Below are 17,107 nucleotides of genomic sequence, written 5' to 3'. Positions count from 1 at the left end.
TGAATATGTTTGTTTTACTGTTTCCACAGCTGAGCAGAACTCTTTGTGACGCGTAAACCAAACTTCATATATAAAATCAGCGGAGTGGCCCTTTAAGTAAAGAATTTGAATACAGTACATGTTGTACTGTACTGTAATGTAACACCAAATAACTACAACTGCAAACCTCTTCATACTGGATGTCTGTTATGTGCTTCCTCCTGCAGTTTTTAACTTTTTTGGAGTGAACCTTTTTAAAATGTTAAATCATTTGATGATGATTTTGTGTTTTTAGAACAATTAAGTTTTCTTGCTTCTTTAAAGAAAGATTTCAGTAACAGCTGACAACTTGATGTTAACTGGTGTTCAGTCTATATTCTCTGTGAGTGAGCAGGTTTCATTGCCATGGCAGCGGTAACCTGCCTTTTTATTTCTTCTTGAATCCTTGAAGTCATATTTATATTAACAATTTGATTCTGATTCAGACAACTTTATTTATCCCGAAAGGGCAATTCAGTTTGGCAGTGTACCCAGACCATGCATAAGAAAAATAACAAAAAACTAACAAAAAACCCCTCAAAAAACCAGAGACAGTCAGTACACAGGTCCTCACAGATGTGAATTAATGAACAATAAATAGATGCATAATGAATAAGTGAAATCCTAGTCTCAACATTTGAGTGAATATACATTTTTTAATAATATGCAAGCATAGAAACTTAAAGGATAGTGTCCACATCAGCATTAACGATGGGTTTAGTGTACTGGGACAAAACTCAAGGACAAAAAAATACTGCAAAGGTGCCTCTAAGGTTCCCCCACAGTATGATGAAATGCACCATGCAAAGAGATAAAGTTTTGGAAGAATATTGACTGACAGTAATTAGCATCACTATCAAGTTGAAGCCAAAGAATCTGAAAAGACATTGATTGTGTATCTGTCACAGCCCACCACGTACATCAGTGTTTTACCCACACACACCTCTGAACTGTCACAATTGTCAATTCAACACTTTCATTTTATGAAGTAAAGTAACAGGAAATAAATTATTTACATGAAAAATAATTGTAGGTGTAAAACAACTTCATGGTTAATGTTGGTCATTCTTTATTTTTACTATGTAGTCACTCCATAGTAGTCAAATCGAGTTGCATTGTGGGTAATGTAGGCGTCAGGTTTTGACAAAATAGACAATATCACTGGTTCTGCTGCATTGATCTTAGTGTTTTGGGGTTTTTTTTTGTTCAACAATGTTATAAGTGTGCGATGCTAAATCAGCAGCATGATGTAATTGTCTTTTTGCTGTTTGTGATTTGATTTTCTTTCATTGGCTGTTGCAGCTTATAGCTCGAGTATAAAGATGTTGTCTCATATTGTGATACCTCTTGAAGTACTATGACTGACGCATCACATTTTATAAAAACTTAGTGGTGAGTTTGTGTCGGAATTCAATACTTGTTGGTTTCAAAATAATGAAAATATTGAAAAAACAAAACTATAAACAAATGAAGCTTAGCAAAGACTTTCTTCATGCTACTCCGTTTGTCTCTCTCTGTGTTCCCACTGTGACCAGTTGAATTTCAGTATACAAGACCCAGAATAAACTGGAGCCAGAGAGCCTTCAATGCCATGTCTCAATACAACAGAGGACTCTTATGTTAACTTTAGTCCCTCCCAAATTGATAATCTTGTTGATAGTGCTGCAGGCTCATTGTGAATAACACTGGACTCCATCTCCCCTCTAAAAAAGACAATAATAAACAAAAGAGGTTAGCTCCATGGTATAAACTCCCAATCCTTCAAATTAAAGCAAACATCATGAAAACTTCCTTTTCTTTTCAGCACTTTGGCTGACAAAGAGTCATAACTCTATTGATCCATATATTCCTTTAGCTCTCAGTAGTAACGACTTTATGAGCTTCTTTAATGAAAAAATTCTAATTATTAGAAACAAAATTAACCACCTCCTGCCCTCAACAGGCACCGTTCTCTCCCCAAACACAGGAACCTTAGAAACACCTGACATATATTTGGACTGTTTTTCTCCAGTCAACGTTCCTGAACTAACTTCAACAATTTCTTCATGTAAACCATCAACCTGTCTCTTAGACCCCATCCCAACTAGGCTGCTTAAGGAAGCCTTACCCTTAGTTAGCACTTCTTTACTAGATATGATCAATCTGTCTTTAGTAACAGGCTATGTACCACAGTCCTTTAAAGTAGCTGTAATTAAACCTCTTCTTAAGAAGCCTACTCTTGATTCAGGTGTTTTAGCCGACTATAGACCTATATCTAACCTTCCATTTCTCTCTAAGATCCTTGAGAAAGCAGTCTCTAATCAGTTATGTGACTTTCTACATAACAATAGTTTATTTGAGGATTTTCAGTCAGGATTTAGAGGCATCATAGCACAGAGACAGCACTGGTGAAAGTCACTAATGACCTCCTAACTGCATCGGACCAAGGACTTCTCTCTGCATGTGTCTTGTTGGACCTCAGTGCTGCATTTGACACCATTGACCATCACATACTACTGCAGAGACTGGAACACTTAATCAGCATTAAAGGAACTGCATTAAGCTGGATTAAATCCTATTTATCAGATCGATTTAAGTTTGTACACGTTAACAATTAATCCTCCATGCACGCAAAAGTTAGACACGGAGTTCCACAAGGTTGTGTGCTTGGACCAATGCCATGCACCTTATATATGCTTCCTTTAGGTAATATTATTTGGAAACACTCCATAAATTTTCATTGTTATACAGATGATACCCAATTATATTTATCAATGAAGCCTGATGAAACCAATCAGTGTACTAAACTCCAAGCATGCCTTAAGGACATAAAGACCTGGATGACCTGCAATTTTCTGCTACTAAACTCAGATAAAACTGAAGTTATTGTGTTTGGCCCTAAACACCTTAGAAACACATTATCTAATGATAAAGCTACTCTGGATGGCATTACCCTGGCCTCCAGCACCACCGTAAGGAATCTGGGAGTTATCTTTGATCAGGATATGTCCTTTAACTCCCACATAAATCACATCTCAAGGACTGCCTTTTTTCACCTACGTAACAATGCAAATATCAGACACATCCTGTCCCTAAAAGATGCAGAAAAACTAGTCCACGCATTTGTGTGCATTATTATACACATAGTATATTATGTATATTGGATGAAGCCAGAAAATATGACCAGTGAAAGACTCAAAAGGCCAAATAACATGTATAGTTGTTTTGTTATTGTTTTTTCCTGCCTGACTGTTGAATGTTAAAATCATTTCATCGTCAGTGTAGTTTTCTGTGTTAATAAGAGGAAGGACACAAAGACATAATGTTGTGTGGAAAATATTAACATTTATTGTGTTTGTGGAATTGTTCATTTCTACTGACCAAATAGATTGAACCGAAGTTCATTTAGACTTTCACATGAAAATAAAATTTGATTTGCTAATTACACAAAATAGACATCTGTGCATGCTGAGTCAGCAGCTTTGAGGAGAAGAGGAGGGGACAGGAGAAGAGCAGAGCAGCACCAGGATATCACAGTAACAGATATCAAACCCTCTCACATATTTACAAAATATATACTCCTTTTTTCCACTGTGGAAAGTACAATCTCAGGTCCAGAGCTGCTGACACCACTTCATTAGAGAGGCAAGAAATGCAAAGGAGAGTTTCAGAGAAAAAAAGAGACGGCAGGGTGAAGAAAAGTAGAAAAGGACGAGGGAGAATTGGTAGAAAGGCAGGGGCAAATAAAGTGCACGAGACAAATGAGAGATCTGGATTTTATTTTCCAGGTCAGACCTCTAAATCATCAAAGGCTGCCTTCTCTCCAGAGCACACAAGTTGTAGATTTTCAGCTGCTTTTCAACAGTAGGAACACATGAGGGACAATAATGGCAGTAGGGGTAAAGGCAGAGGAAAGAGGTCTAAAGAATTCCGTATTTCGCCAGGTCGCTGAGCTCCATGTCCCCGAAGGCTTCCCATGGGCACACCACTGTGATGTCTGTGCCGAGACCCTCCATGCCGGGGATGTCGTCTCCGAATCTGAATGGATAAGACACAAAGCTCTGATGAGTTCAAACTGAGGGACACGAGGAAACGTTTTGCTTTGGGAAGTGAAAGTAAATCTAAAATAGCAGATAAAGAAAAGACTTGTGATCTTAAATCCATCTTACCCCTTCTGGCCTGGTTTAGGGGCCTTGCTCTTGAATGTGCGAGCAGCCCTCTGCTTGAATTTAGGAGGTGCCTTCTTGTCGGCGGGAGTTGCAACAGCTGCGTCTGACATTTTGTTCAGTTACTGGAAAAGAAAAAGACCAAACAACAAAATATATGAGTTCCCTGCAACTCTCAGGGGTTTTTAAACTTAGGCTTTAAACTTTTCTGTTTGCCACTATTCATCCATCCTGCAACTTTTACTCTCCTGTTGTATCTGTTTTATTTTTTATATCTTGTCTTAGTGTCTTTTTATGTCATATGTAAAGCACTTTGAATTGTTGATTAAAGGTGCTGAAAAAACTCCCCTTGTCCTTGTAGATTCCTCTGCTACCATCAAACAATAATCTCCCCTCTGTAAAGGTGTCACTACTGTAAAATCATCCCCCACTATGACTCCCTAATGATTATTTCTCATCCACTTCAGCAAGCATGTCAACAACCAGACCAGACACTAAAATATACATGCTTAAAGATGTCAATTGAAAAAGTTATACAGACAAAGTTCAAAACTCTGAGTTGATCCAAATCCATCAGTAAAAGAACCAACAGACATTGTTAAAACAGTGACAGTTGAACAGTACCAGCAGGAACTAGACCAGCACAAACTGCTCAAAAGTCTCAGTAAAAATCTCATTTCAGAAAAGTGAATATCTACTACTCTGTCTGAGCGGAATCAATCTCAAGCACTATATCTTATAAAAGCAGTAAAAGCCTCAGATTCTCAGCTGAAGAGCTGAGAAAAGTGTAGTTTCATCTCACCTTCTGTAAAGGCTTCAAAGTGTCTGATGAGCTGGGAGGTTTCTCTCTCGTGGTCTTCCTCTCGCTGTCCAACTGTCCCTTTTTAATGTCGTCCGTGCTGGCTAATCCCCTCAGATGTTCATTCTGTCATTCTTTCATGTGCCAACTCTGCTCTGTCTAAATCTTTATCAGCTCAGCCAAAAATAGATGAGATAAAGAAGAACACGATAGAAATACAAGGTATAGTTCAAGGTAGATATGTCTGTCAATGTGACAATTGACAGTTTGGAGGAATACTGACTGACTAATTAGCTTCACTATCAAGTTGACGCCAAAAAAAAAAAAATCTGCTAAAAGACATTCATTGTTTATCTGTCACAGCCCACCACATACATCAGTATTTTACCCACTCAAACCTCTCTGAACTGTAACAACTGTCAGTTCAACACTCGTATTATATAGAGTAGAGCAACTACTAACCAAATAATTGCAGGTCATGAAACAATGTCATAATTAATGTTGGTCACGTTGTATTTGTGGTGTGTTGTCACTCTATAGCTTTAGTTGAGTGAATCAAGTCAATTTGCATCGTGGGTAATGTAGGCGCCATATGTTGACCAGGATGAAGAATGTGTGGAATAAAAAAAACAACGTCACTTGTTCTGCTGCATCGATGTTTAGCCTTTTTTTAACTGTCCAACAATGCTATAAGAGTGCAATGCTAAATCAATACAATATCAGTTTTTGATGATGTATTTTTCTTAGGTGTTTGTGTTTTGTTTTGTTTTTTTTCCATTGGCCGCTGCAGCCTGTGGCTCTATTATAAAGATTTTGATGTTTCATATTGTGATACCTCACTAAGTTCTATGAATGAAATATTATATTTTCAATAAAGTTGGTAGTGAGTGTTTGTCAGAGTTCAATACTTGACGTTAAAATAATAAACATACTGAAAAAATAAAACCAAACATACACGGCATTCATTTGGTGCTCACACTTTTACAAAAAGGGAAGAAAAACACATTCAGGCAACTTATATTTAGTTTAAATTCTCCTGTTACTGATGAGATCAATCTCATTGCAGCCAATCAGATTCTAGATGATACATTATGAGATGTTTTAGTTTTAATGTCAGCATAAACACAGCTCATATTAGGCTGAGTGATAATTAACATCAAGTTATCAGCTGTTATAGAAATCTGGCATTTTAATTTTTAAAGGAGCAAGACAACTTAACAAGAGATAATCTATAACATATTATCATTAAATGTCATAATATTGTAAAGGGTACAGCTTAAAAACATCAATTCAATTAAGTTTTATTTATATGGTGCCAAATCACAACAGAAGTTATCTCAGGGCACTTATATTGATTATAGATATATAGAGCAGGTCTAGACCATACTCTTTAATTTATAGAGACCCAACATCCCCCCATGAGCAGCACTTGGTGACAGCAGCAAGGAAAAACTCCCCTTTAACTGGAGGAAACCTCCAGCAGAACTGGCCTCTGGGTGGGCGGCCATCTGGCTCGACTGGTTGGTTTGAGAGAGGGAGGGGGAGGGGGAGGGGGAGGGGGGGGGGGGAGGGGGAGAGAGACACAGAGAGGCACGACAATGACGATGTAATCCATAACTAGAGGGTCCACGATCAAGATCCATAGAAACCTGTGAGACAAGAAAGCACAAAAACTCCAGGGAAGAAGTTAGTAACATGCATTAGTGATACATGAATGCGTACAGATGGAGAGGGGGAGGAGGAGAGAGGAGCTCAGTGCATCATGGGAAGTCCCCCGGCAGTCTAGACCTATAGCAGCATAACCAGGGGCTGGTCAAAGACCTGGTCGGCCCTAACTATAAGCTTTATCAATAAAGGAGGTTTTAAGCCTGCTCTTAAATGTAGAGAGTGTGCCCTCTGAATCTGGAAGATGGTTCCACAGGAGAGGAGCCTGATAGCTGAAGGCTCTGCCTCCCATTCTACTTATAAAGACTGTAGGAACCACCAGTAAGCTGCATACTGGGAGCGCAGTGTTCTAGCAAAGCTGAAATGGGAGAAATATGATCTCTTTTCCTAGTTTTTGTCATTACACGTGCAGCTGCTTTCTGGATCAGCTGGACAATAAGGAATTGCAATAATCCAGCCTAGAAGTAACAAATGTGTGAAGTAGTTTTTCTGCATCTTTTAGGGACAGGATGTGCCTGATATTTGCATTGTTACGTAAGTGAAAAAAGGCAGTCCTTGAGATTTGATTTATGTGGGAGTTAAAGGACATATCCTGATCAAAGATAACTCCCAGATTCCTTACGGTGGTGCTGGAGGCCAGGGTAATGCCATCCAGAGCAGCTATATCATTAGATAATGTGTTTCTAAGGTGTTTAGGGCCAAACACAATAACTTCAGTTTTATCTGAGTTTAGTAGCAGAAAATTGCAGGTCATCCAGGTCTTTATGTCCTTAAGGCATGCTTGGAGTTTAGTTCACTGATTGGTTTCATCAGGCTTCATTGATAAATATAATTGGGTATCATCTGCATAACAATGAATATTTATGGAGTGTTTCCAAATATTACCTAAAGGAAGCATATATAAGGTGCATGGCATTGGTCCAAGCACACAACCTTGTGGAACTCCGTGTCTAACTTTTGCGTGCATGGAGGATTAATTGTTAACGTGTACAAACTTAAATCGATCTGATAAATAGGATTTAATCCAGCTTAATGCAGTTCCTTTAATGCAGATTAAGTGTTCCAGTCTCTGCAGTAGTATGTGATGGTCAATGGTGTCAAATGCAGCACTGAGGTCCAACAAGACACATGCAGAGAGAAGTCCTTGGTCCGATGCAATTTGGAGGTCATTTGTGACTTTCACCAGTGCTGTCTCTGTGCTATGATGCCTCTAAATCCTGACTGAAAATCCTCTAATAAACTGTTGTTATGTAGAATGAGATTGATATCATCAGTAACAGGAGAATTTAAACTAAATATAAGTTGCCTGAATGTGTTTTTCTTCCCTTTTTGTAAAAGTGTGAGCACCAAATGAATGCCGTGTATGTTTGGTTTTATTTTTTCAGTATGTTTATTATTTTAACGTCAAGTATTGAACTCTGACAAACACTCACTACCAACTTTATTGAAAATATAATATTTCATTCATAGAACTTAGTGAGGTATCACAATATGAAACATCAAAATCTTTATAATAGAGCCACAGGCTGCAGCGGCCAATGGAAAAAAAACAAAACAAAACACAAACACCTAAGAAAAATACATCATCAAAAACTGATATTGTATTGATTTAGCATTGCACTCTTATAGCATTGTTGGACAGTTAAAAAAAGGCTAAACATCGATGCAGCAGAACAAGTGACGTTGTTTTTTTTATTCCACACATTCTTCATCCTGGTCAACATATGGCGCCTACATTACCCACGATGCAAATTGACTTGATTCACTCAACTAAAGCTATAGAGTGACAACACACCACAAATACAACGTGACCAACATTAATTATGACATTGTTTCATGACCTGCAATTATTTGGTTAGTAGTTGCTCTACTCTATATAATACGAGTGTTGAACTGACAGTTGTTACAGTTCAGAGAGGTTTGAGTGGGTAAAATACTGATGTATGTGGTGGGCTGTGACAGATAAACAATGAATGTCTTTTAGCAGATTTTTTTTTTTTTTTGGCGTCAACTTGATAGTGAAGCTAATTAGTCAGTCAGTATTCCTCCAAACTGTCAATTGTCACATTGACAGACATATCTACCTTGAACTATACCTTGTATTTCTATCGTGTTCTTCTTTATCTCATCTATTTTTGGCTGAGCTGATAAAGATTTAGACAGAGCAGAGTTGGCACATGAAAGAATGACAGAATGAACATCTGAGGGGATTAGCCAGCACGGACGACATTAAAAAGGGACAGTTGGACAGCGAGAGGAAGACCACGAGAGAGAAACCTCCCAGCTCATCAGACACTTTGAAGCCTTTACAGAAGGTGAGATGAAACTACACTTTTCTCAGCTCTTCAGCTGAGAATCTGAGGCTTTTACTGCTTTTATAAGATATAGTGCTTGAGATTGATTCCGCTCAGACAGAGTAGTAGATATTCACTTTTCTGAAATGAGATTTTTACTGAGACTTTTGAGCAGTTTGTGCTGGTCTAGTTCCTGCTGGTACTGTTCAACTGTCACTGTTTTAACAATGTCTGTTGGTTCTTTTACTGATGGATTTGGATCAACTCAGAGTTTTGAACTTTGTCTGTATAACTTTTTCAATTGACATCTTTAAGCATGTATATTTTAGTGTCTGGTCTGGTTGTTGACATGCTTGCTGAAGTGGATGAGAAATAATCATTAGGGAGTCATAGTGGGGGATGATTTTACAGTGGTGACACCTTTACAGAGGGGAGATTATTGTTTGATGGTAGCAGAGGAATCTACAAGGACAAGGGGAGTTTTTTCAGCACCTTTAATCAACAATTCAAAGTGCTTTACATATGACATAAAAAGACACTAAGACAAGATATAAAAAATAAAACAGATACAACAGGAGAGTAAAAGTTGCAGGATGGATGAATAGTGGCAAACAGAAAAGTTTAAAGCCTAAGTTTAAAAACCCCTGAGAGTTGCAGGGAACTCATATATTTTGTTGTTTGGTCTTTTTCTTTTCCAGTAACTGAACAAAATGTCAGACGCAGCTGTTGCAACTCCCGCCGACAAGAAGGCACCTCCTAAATTCAAGCAGAGGGCTGCTCGCACATTCAAGAGCAAGGCCCCTAAACCAGGCCAGAAGGGGTAAGATGGATTTAAGATCACAAGTCTTTTCTTTATCTGCTATTTTAGATTTACTTTCACTTCCCAAAGCAAAACGTTTCCTCGTGTCCCTCAGTTTGAACTCATCAGAGCTTTGTGTCTTATCCATTCAGATTCGGAGACGACATCCCCGGCATGGAGGGTCTCGGCACAGACATCACAGTGGTGTGCCCATGGGAAGCCTTCGGGGACATGGAGCTCAGCGACCTGGCGAAATACGGAATTCTTTAGACCTCTTTCCTCTGCCTTTACCCCTACTGCCATTATTGTCCCTCATGTGTTCCTACTGTTGAAAAGCAGCTGAAAATCTACAACTTGTGTGCTCTGGAGAGAAGGCAGCCTTTGATGATTTAGAGGTCTGACCTGGAAAATAAAATCCAGATCTCTCATTTGTCTCGTGCACTTTATTTGCCCCCTGCCTTTCTACCAATTCTCCCTCGTCCTTTTCTACTTTTCTTCACCCTGCCGTCGCTTTTTTTCTCTGAAACTCTCCTTTGCATTTCTTGCCTCTCTTATGAAGTGGTGTCAGCAGCTCTGGACCTGAGATTGTACTTTCCACAGTGGAAAAAAGGAGTATATATTTTGTAAATATGTGAGAGGGTTTGATATCTGTTACTGTGATATCCTGGTGCTGCTCTGCTCTTCTCCTGTCCCCTCCTCTTCTCCTCAAAGCTGCTGACTCAGCATGCACAGATGTCTATTTTGTGTAATTAGCAAATCAAATTTTATTTTCATGTGAAAGTCTAAATGAACTTTGGTTCAATCTATTTGGTCAGTAGAAATGAACAATTCCACAAACACAATAAATGTTAATATTTTCCACACAACATTATGTCTTTGTGTCCTTCCTCTTATTAACACAGAAAACTACACTGACGATGAAATGATTTTAACATTCAACAGTCAGGCAGGAAAAAACAATAACAAAACAACTATACATGTTATTTGGCCTTTTGTGTCTTTCACTGGTCATATTTTCTGGCTTCATCCAATATACATAATATACTATGTGTATAATAATGGACACGAATGTGTGGACTAGTTTTTCTGCATCTACCGCTGCCATGGCAACCAGACCTGCTCATTCACAGGAAATATAGAGTCTCCTTTTTTTCATATGTAAAGAAAAAGAGAACATTTTAGTTTTAATGTCAGCAGAAGGAGCACGACAATTTAACAAGAGCTGATGTGTCTGAAAAGACCAAATTATTATCAAATGTTGTAATATTGTAACAGCCTAAAAAATGATGACATGAACACAAAACCACAGGAGGAAGAGCAATCAGCATGTAACAGACATACAGTATAAAGAGCTTTGCAGTTGTAGTTATTGAGTGTTAACCTAAATAACTCTTCATTAACAGGATCTGAGGACGAGTCGCAGGGTGATGTGAGAACACAGAGGAGGAAAAAACAAGGAAGATATTTCCTGTCTTATATTTCCTGTCTTATTCTGTTGGAAAGCCCGTTTATTTCCCTTTTAAATGGAGCCACATTTGTAAGGAACATGCATTTGTGGGATGAGCGGCAGAGCTGAGTATGTGGGTTGCGCCCATGAAAAATTTGCCAAATCTTCTCTGCCGATGTCAAACAGCTTATTCTGCCATTGACTCTTGTTTTGTGTTTGGTGGATTGGATGATTGAAGTTTGAAGAAACAAGACATATTGGCAATTTAACAATTTATTCATTTAACAAACAGGAGCCTCAGTAGCGTGTGGAAGAACCATACACAGCCACAACAGCCTGGCACCTCCTCCTCATGCTGGTCATCAGCCTGGTCACACACTCCGGTCTCATAGGGCTGCCAGGAGGCCGGCCATGACTGTCCTTCACCGTCAGGCCTGTTTGTGCCGGTGTCTGCAACACGTGCACTGGAACCTGGACATGTGGAGGAACGTTATGTTCAGCGATGAGTCCAGATTCTGTCTACGGCAGTTGGATCGTAGGGTCAAAGTGTGGAGAAGACGCGGAGAACACTATACTGATTGCTGCACTGGTAGAGTAACATCTGTTGGTGGAGGCAGGGTGATGGTGTGGGGCGGCATCTCCCTCACTGGGAAAACAAGGCTTGTCATCATTGGAGGCAATCTCAATGCAGAGAGATATCGAGATGAGATTCTGCAACCAGTGGCAATCCCATATCTCCACAGTCTGGGACCGAACTCTATCCTCCAAGATGACAACGCTCGCCCCCACAGAGCGGGGTTCATCAGAAACTACCTCCAGAGTGGAGAGGATGGAACGGCCTGCCAGCAGTCCTGACCTCAACCCCATTGAACACTTGTGGGATCAGCTTGGGCGTGCTGTCCGTGCCAGAGTGAACCACACAACGACGTTGGCTGACTTGCGACAAATGCTGGTTGAAGAATGGGACGCCATCCCACAGCAGAGTGTGACCAGGCTGGTGACCAGCATGAGGAGGAGGTGCCAAGCTGTTGTGGCTGTGTATGGTTCTTCCACACGCTACTGAGGCTCCTGTTTGTTAAATGAATAAATTGTTAAATTGCCAATATGTCTTGTTTCTTCAAACTTCAATCATCCAATCCACCAAACACCAAACAAGAGTCAATGGCAGAATAAGCTGTTTGGCATCGGCAGAGAAGATTTGGCAAATTTTTCATGGGCGCAACCCACATACTCAGCTCTGCTGCTCATCCCACAAATGCATGTTCCTTACAAATGTGGCTCCATTTAAAAGGGAAATAAACAGGCTTTCCAATGGTATAAGATTTATTGCCATCGTTACAACAAAGAAATAAACTACCAAACACAAATTTCCTTTTTTTTGTGCTATGTTTATATATATATAATTCATTCAAATTGTTTAAATAAATCTGACTTCAAGGACAGAGGGTAAGAGAAAATAGAGGGCAGGGTACCGCTGCCATGGCAACCAGACCTGCTCATTCACAGGAAATATAGAGTCTCCTTTTTTTCATATGTAAAGAAAAAGAGAACATTTTAGTTTTAATGTCAGCAGAAGGAGCACGACAATTTAACAAGAGCTGATGTGTCTGAAAAGACCAAATTATTATCAAATGTTGTAATATTGTAACAGCCTAAAAAATGATGACATGAACACAAAACCACAGGAGGAAGAGCAATCAGCATGTAACAGACATACAGTATAAAGAGCTTTGCAGTTGTAGTTATTGAGTGTTAACCTAAATAACTCTTCATTAACAGGATCTGAGGACGAGTCGCAGGGTGATGTGAGTATGAGTACAGGGCTGTGTTTGACGATTAAGGAGGAAATGCAAAAAGAAAATCTTAAAAATGGGTCAAAATGAATCCATATTTCACTGCTGTTATCAAAGTCTCTCCACAGGCAAACCTCTGTGATGTGTAAACCAAAGTATCATCTAGAAGTCTGATTGGCTGCAATGAGATTGATCTCATCAGTGACAGGAGAATTTATCTGAATATAAGTTGCCTGAATGTGTTTTTTCTTCCCTTTTTATAAAAGTGTGAGCACCAAATGAATGCCATGTATGTTTAGTTTAGTTTTTTCAGAGGGTTTCCTATTTTAACATCAGAAAGTATTGAACTCTGACAAACACTCACCTCACCTCTCAACTTTATTGAAAATACAATGTTTCAGTCATAGAACTTAGTGAGGTATCACAATATGAAACATCTTTATAGTAGAGTCAATGGCTGCAATAGCCAATGGAAAAAAAAAAATCAAATCACCGAAGACAATTGAGACAGTTGTCGGACAGTTAAAAGAAGGCTAAAAATCGATGCAGCAGAATTAGCGACATTGTTTTTAATTAAGCGCATTATTATACATGTAGTGTATTATGTGACAATATTCACCCAAAACTGTTGATTCTCATGTTGTCAAAAATATCTACCTTGAAATACACCTTGTATTTATATCTTGTTCTTCTTTATCTCATCTATTTTTGGCTGAGCTGGTACACAATTGGACAGAGCACAGTTGGCACATGAAAGAATGACAGAATGAACATCTGAGGGGATTAGCCAGCTCAGAGCGCTTTAAAAAGGGACAGTCGGACAGCGAGAGGACCACCACAAGAGAGAAACCTCCCAGCTCATCAGACACTTTGAAGCCTCAACAAAAGGTGAGATGAAACTGCAATTTTCTCAGCTCTTCAGCTGAGAATCTGAGGCTTTTACTGCTTTAATGAGATGTAGTGCTTCAGATTCTTCATGCTTGCAACAGTTTTCTTGTAGAAGGAAAGACAGACGGAGTAGTTTTCTAAAATGAGGCCTGAGATCTTTACTGAGAGGACTTCATTCTAGTTTCCAGTAGTTTGTTTTGGCCTTCCTGCTGGTACAGCTTTAACAATGTCTGTAGGTCCCTCAACTGATGGATTTGGATGAACTCAGGGGAGATTTGAACATTGGCTGTATACTTTTTTTAATGCAATGTGTACTTTAGTGACTGGTCTGTATGTTGACTTGCTTGCTGAAGTGGATTAGAAATAAAATTTAGAATATTCACAGAAATGAAGTAGAGGTTATCAGCTGTTGGCAGCAGAAACATTTGCATGGTCAAGGCAAGTGTCTTTATTAGGTATCTTTAAATAACAAGGCAATTCAAAGTATTTTACATAAAAAGGCATTAAGACGAGACATAAAAGATAAAACAGGAGAGTAAAAGTTTCAGAATGGATGAATAGTGACAAAGAGAAACGTTTACAGCCTAAGTTAATAAACCCTGAGAGTTGCAGGGAACTCATATTTTGTTGTTTCCTCTTTTTCTTTTCCAGTAACCAAACAAAATGGCAGATGTTGCAACTCCCGCCGACAAGAAGGCACCTCCTAAATTCAAGCAGAGGGCTGCTCGCACATTCAAGAGCAAGGCCCCTAAACCAGGCCAGAAGGGGTAAGATGGATTTAAGATCACAAGTCTTTTCTTTATCTGCTATTTTAGATTTACTTTCACTTCCCAAAGCAAAACGTTTCCTCGTGTCCCTCAGTTTGAACTCATCAGAGCTTTGTGTCTTATCCATTCAGATTCGGAGACGACATCCCCGGCATGGAGGGTCTCGGCACAGACATCACAGTGGTGTGCCCATGGGAAGCCTTCGGGGACATGGAGCTCAGCGACCTGGCGAAATATGGAATTGTTTAGACCTCTTTCCTCTGCCTTTACCCCTACTGCCATTATTGTCCCTCATGTGTTCCTACTGTTGAAAAGCAGCTGAAAATCTACAACTTGTGTGCTCTGGAGAGAAGGCAGCCTTTGATGATTTAGAGGTCTGACCTGGAAAATAAGATCCAGATCTCTCTCTTGTCTCGTGCACTTTATTTGCCCCTGCCTACAGCAGAAAAAAAGAATCAAATGGAGTATATATTTTGTAAATATGTGAGAGGGTTTGATATCTGTTACTGTGATATCCTGGTGCTGCTCTGCTCTTCTCCTGTCCCCTCCTCTTCTCCTCAAAGCTGCTGACTCAGCATGCACAGATGTCTATTTTGTGTAATTAGCAAATCAAATTTTATTTTCATGTGAAAGTCTAAATGAACTTCGGTTCAATTTATTTTTTTCAGTTGAAATGAACAATTCCACAAACACAATAAATGTTAATATTTTCCACACAACATTATGTCTTTGTGTCCTTCCTCTTATTAACACAGAAAACTACACTGACGATGAAATGATTTTAACATTCAACAGTCAGGCAGGAAAAAACAATAACAAAACAACTATACATGTTATTTGGCCTTTTGTGTCTTTCACTGGTCATATTTTCTGGCTTCATCCAATATACATAATATACTATGTGTATAATAATGCACTTGATTCATCATGAATGCTGGTGTGGACGCCATTCTTTAAGTTTCCACACTTCAGTATTATTAAAAATAAAATATATATTTATAATTCATTCAAATTGTTTAAATAAATCTGACTTCAAGGACAGAGGGTAAGAGAAAATAGAGGGCAGGGTACCGCTGCCATGGCAACCAGACCTGCTCATTCACAGGAAATATAGAGTCTCCTTTTTTTCATATGTAAAGAAAAAGAGAACATTTTAGTTTTAATGTCAGCAGAAGGAGCACGACAATTTAACAAGAGCTGATGTGTCTGAAAAGACCAAATTATTATCAAATGTTGTAATATTGTAACAGCCTAAAAAATGATGACATGAACACAAAACCACAGGAGGAAGAGCAATCAGCATGTAACAGACATACAGTATAAAGAGCTTTGCAGTTGTAGTTATTGAGTGTTAACCTAAATAACTCTTCATTAACAGGATCTGAGGACGAGTCGCAGGGTGATGTGAGTATGAGTACAGGGCTGTGTTTGACGATTAAGGAGGAAATGCAAAAAGAAAATCTTAAAAATGGGTCAAAATGAATCCATATTTCACTGCTGTTATCAAAGTCTCTCCACAGGCAAACCTCTGTGATGTGTAAACCAAAGTAAGTAAGTGAGTAAGTAAGCTTTTATTTATATAGCACTTTTTAAAAGACACAGTTATAAAGTGCTTCACAGACACATGCAAAATTGAAACAGATGGACAAAATAGACAAACATGACACGGAGAGAAATCAACCAAAATGGAATAAAACAGGACATGGAGAGAAGAAGTCTATAGAAAGGCTCGCTGATATAAATGGGTTTTGAGGCGTCGTTTAAAACTGTCCAAGGTTTCAGCCAATCTAACAGATAGAAGATGATTCCACAGAGTTGGAGCTCAGAATGCAAATACGCGGTCACCTTATAGGATCGATAGAAGGCCAAGATTTTAGGATCGAAGAGGTCGTGAAGTGGAATGAGGAACAAGGAGCTCAGAAATGTAGCTAGCGGCGAGGTCATGGAGTGCTTTATATGTAATCAGTAGGATCTTGTAGTTTATTCTGAATTTTACCAGAAGCTAATGGAGGGATGCAAGAACAGGGCTAGTGTGGGACCTACGACTAGTTCCGGTTAGAAGTCCAGCTGCTGTATTTTGGATTAATTGTCGATGTTTCAGAGAAGACTGACTGAGGCAGGTGTAAAGGGAGTTACAGTAGACCAACCGGGAGAAAATGAATGTGTGGATTAATTGTTCAAGAACAGTAGCGGGCAATATATGTCTTATTTTTGCAATATTTCTTAACAGAAGAAAACAGGATTGGACATGATGGTCAAATGTCATATACTGGTGGAAGATGATACAAGATTCTTAGCAGTGGATTTAATGTTCGGGAAAAGTGGGCCAATAAACTGAGTAGCAGCATCGACAAAGATTTCAGAACCAATTAAAAGAACTTCAGTTTTGTCGTCAGGGTTTAGATGGAGAACATTTTGAGTCATCCACTCTTTGAGCTAAACAATCATGGAGGGAGAGCAGCTGGTTCAAGTTATTGGGTTTGGCAGAGAAA

The 17,107-nt window shown here is 39.0% G+C and overlaps 3 protein-coding genes across 4 annotated transcripts; 2 read left to right on the top strand and 1 right to left on the bottom strand.

Moving 5' to 3' along the window:
* Positions 1-3,335: 3,335 nt before the first annotated feature.
* On the bottom strand, positions 3,336-5,300 carry LOC121884408 (retinal cone rhodopsin-sensitive cGMP 3',5'-cyclic phosphodiesterase subunit gamma-like). Its single transcript, XM_042393202.1, has 3 exons — positions 4,966-5,300; positions 4,167-4,288; positions 3,336-4,035 (listed from the first exon to the last, which is right to left on the bottom strand). The coding sequence occupies exons 2-3, from the start codon at positions 4,274-4,276 to the stop codon at positions 3,918-3,920; spliced, it is 228 nt and encodes a 75-aa protein (XP_042249136.1). The 5' UTR covers positions 4,277-4,288; positions 4,966-5,300; the 3' UTR covers positions 3,336-3,917.
* Positions 5,301-8,544: 3,244 nt separating this feature from the next.
* LOC121884350 (retinal cone rhodopsin-sensitive cGMP 3',5'-cyclic phosphodiesterase subunit gamma-like) lies at positions 8,545-10,514 on the top strand. The gene is made up of 3 exons (XM_042393122.1): positions 8,545-8,942; positions 9,620-9,741; positions 9,873-10,514. Exons 2-3 carry the CDS (start codon positions 9,632-9,634, stop codon positions 9,988-9,990), a joined length of 228 nt encoding a protein of 75 aa, XP_042249056.1. The 5' UTR covers positions 8,545-8,942; positions 9,620-9,631; the 3' UTR covers positions 9,991-10,514.
* A 3,189-nt stretch (positions 10,515-13,703) lies between these two features.
* LOC121884609 (retinal cone rhodopsin-sensitive cGMP 3',5'-cyclic phosphodiesterase subunit gamma-like) lies at positions 13,704-15,288 on the top strand. 2 transcript variants are annotated; one of them, XM_042393496.1, is made up of 3 exons: positions 13,704-13,848; positions 14,500-14,615; positions 14,747-15,288. In XM_042393496.1, the coding sequence occupies exons 2-3, from the start codon at positions 14,512-14,514 to the stop codon at positions 14,862-14,864; spliced, it is 222 nt and encodes a 73-aa protein (XP_042249430.1). In that variant the 5' UTR covers positions 13,704-13,848; positions 14,500-14,511; the 3' UTR covers positions 14,865-15,288. The 2 variants fall into 2 exon arrangements, with proteins under 2 accessions (XP_042249430.1, XP_042249436.1); XM_042393502.1 differs by lacking the exon at positions 13,704-13,848 and having other exon boundaries at positions 14,484-14,615.
* Positions 15,289-17,107: the final 1,819 nt, after the last annotated feature.

This window comes from Thunnus maccoyii, chromosome 2 (assembly GCF_910596095.1).
Source record: "Thunnus maccoyii chromosome 2, fThuMac1.1, whole genome shotgun sequence".
Classification (NCBI taxonomy): Eukaryota; Metazoa; Chordata; class Actinopteri; order Scombriformes; family Scombridae; genus Thunnus; species Thunnus maccoyii.
The sequence above is the reverse complement of the archived record's forward strand: the minus strand, read 5'-3'. Positions and strand labels throughout refer to the sequence as shown.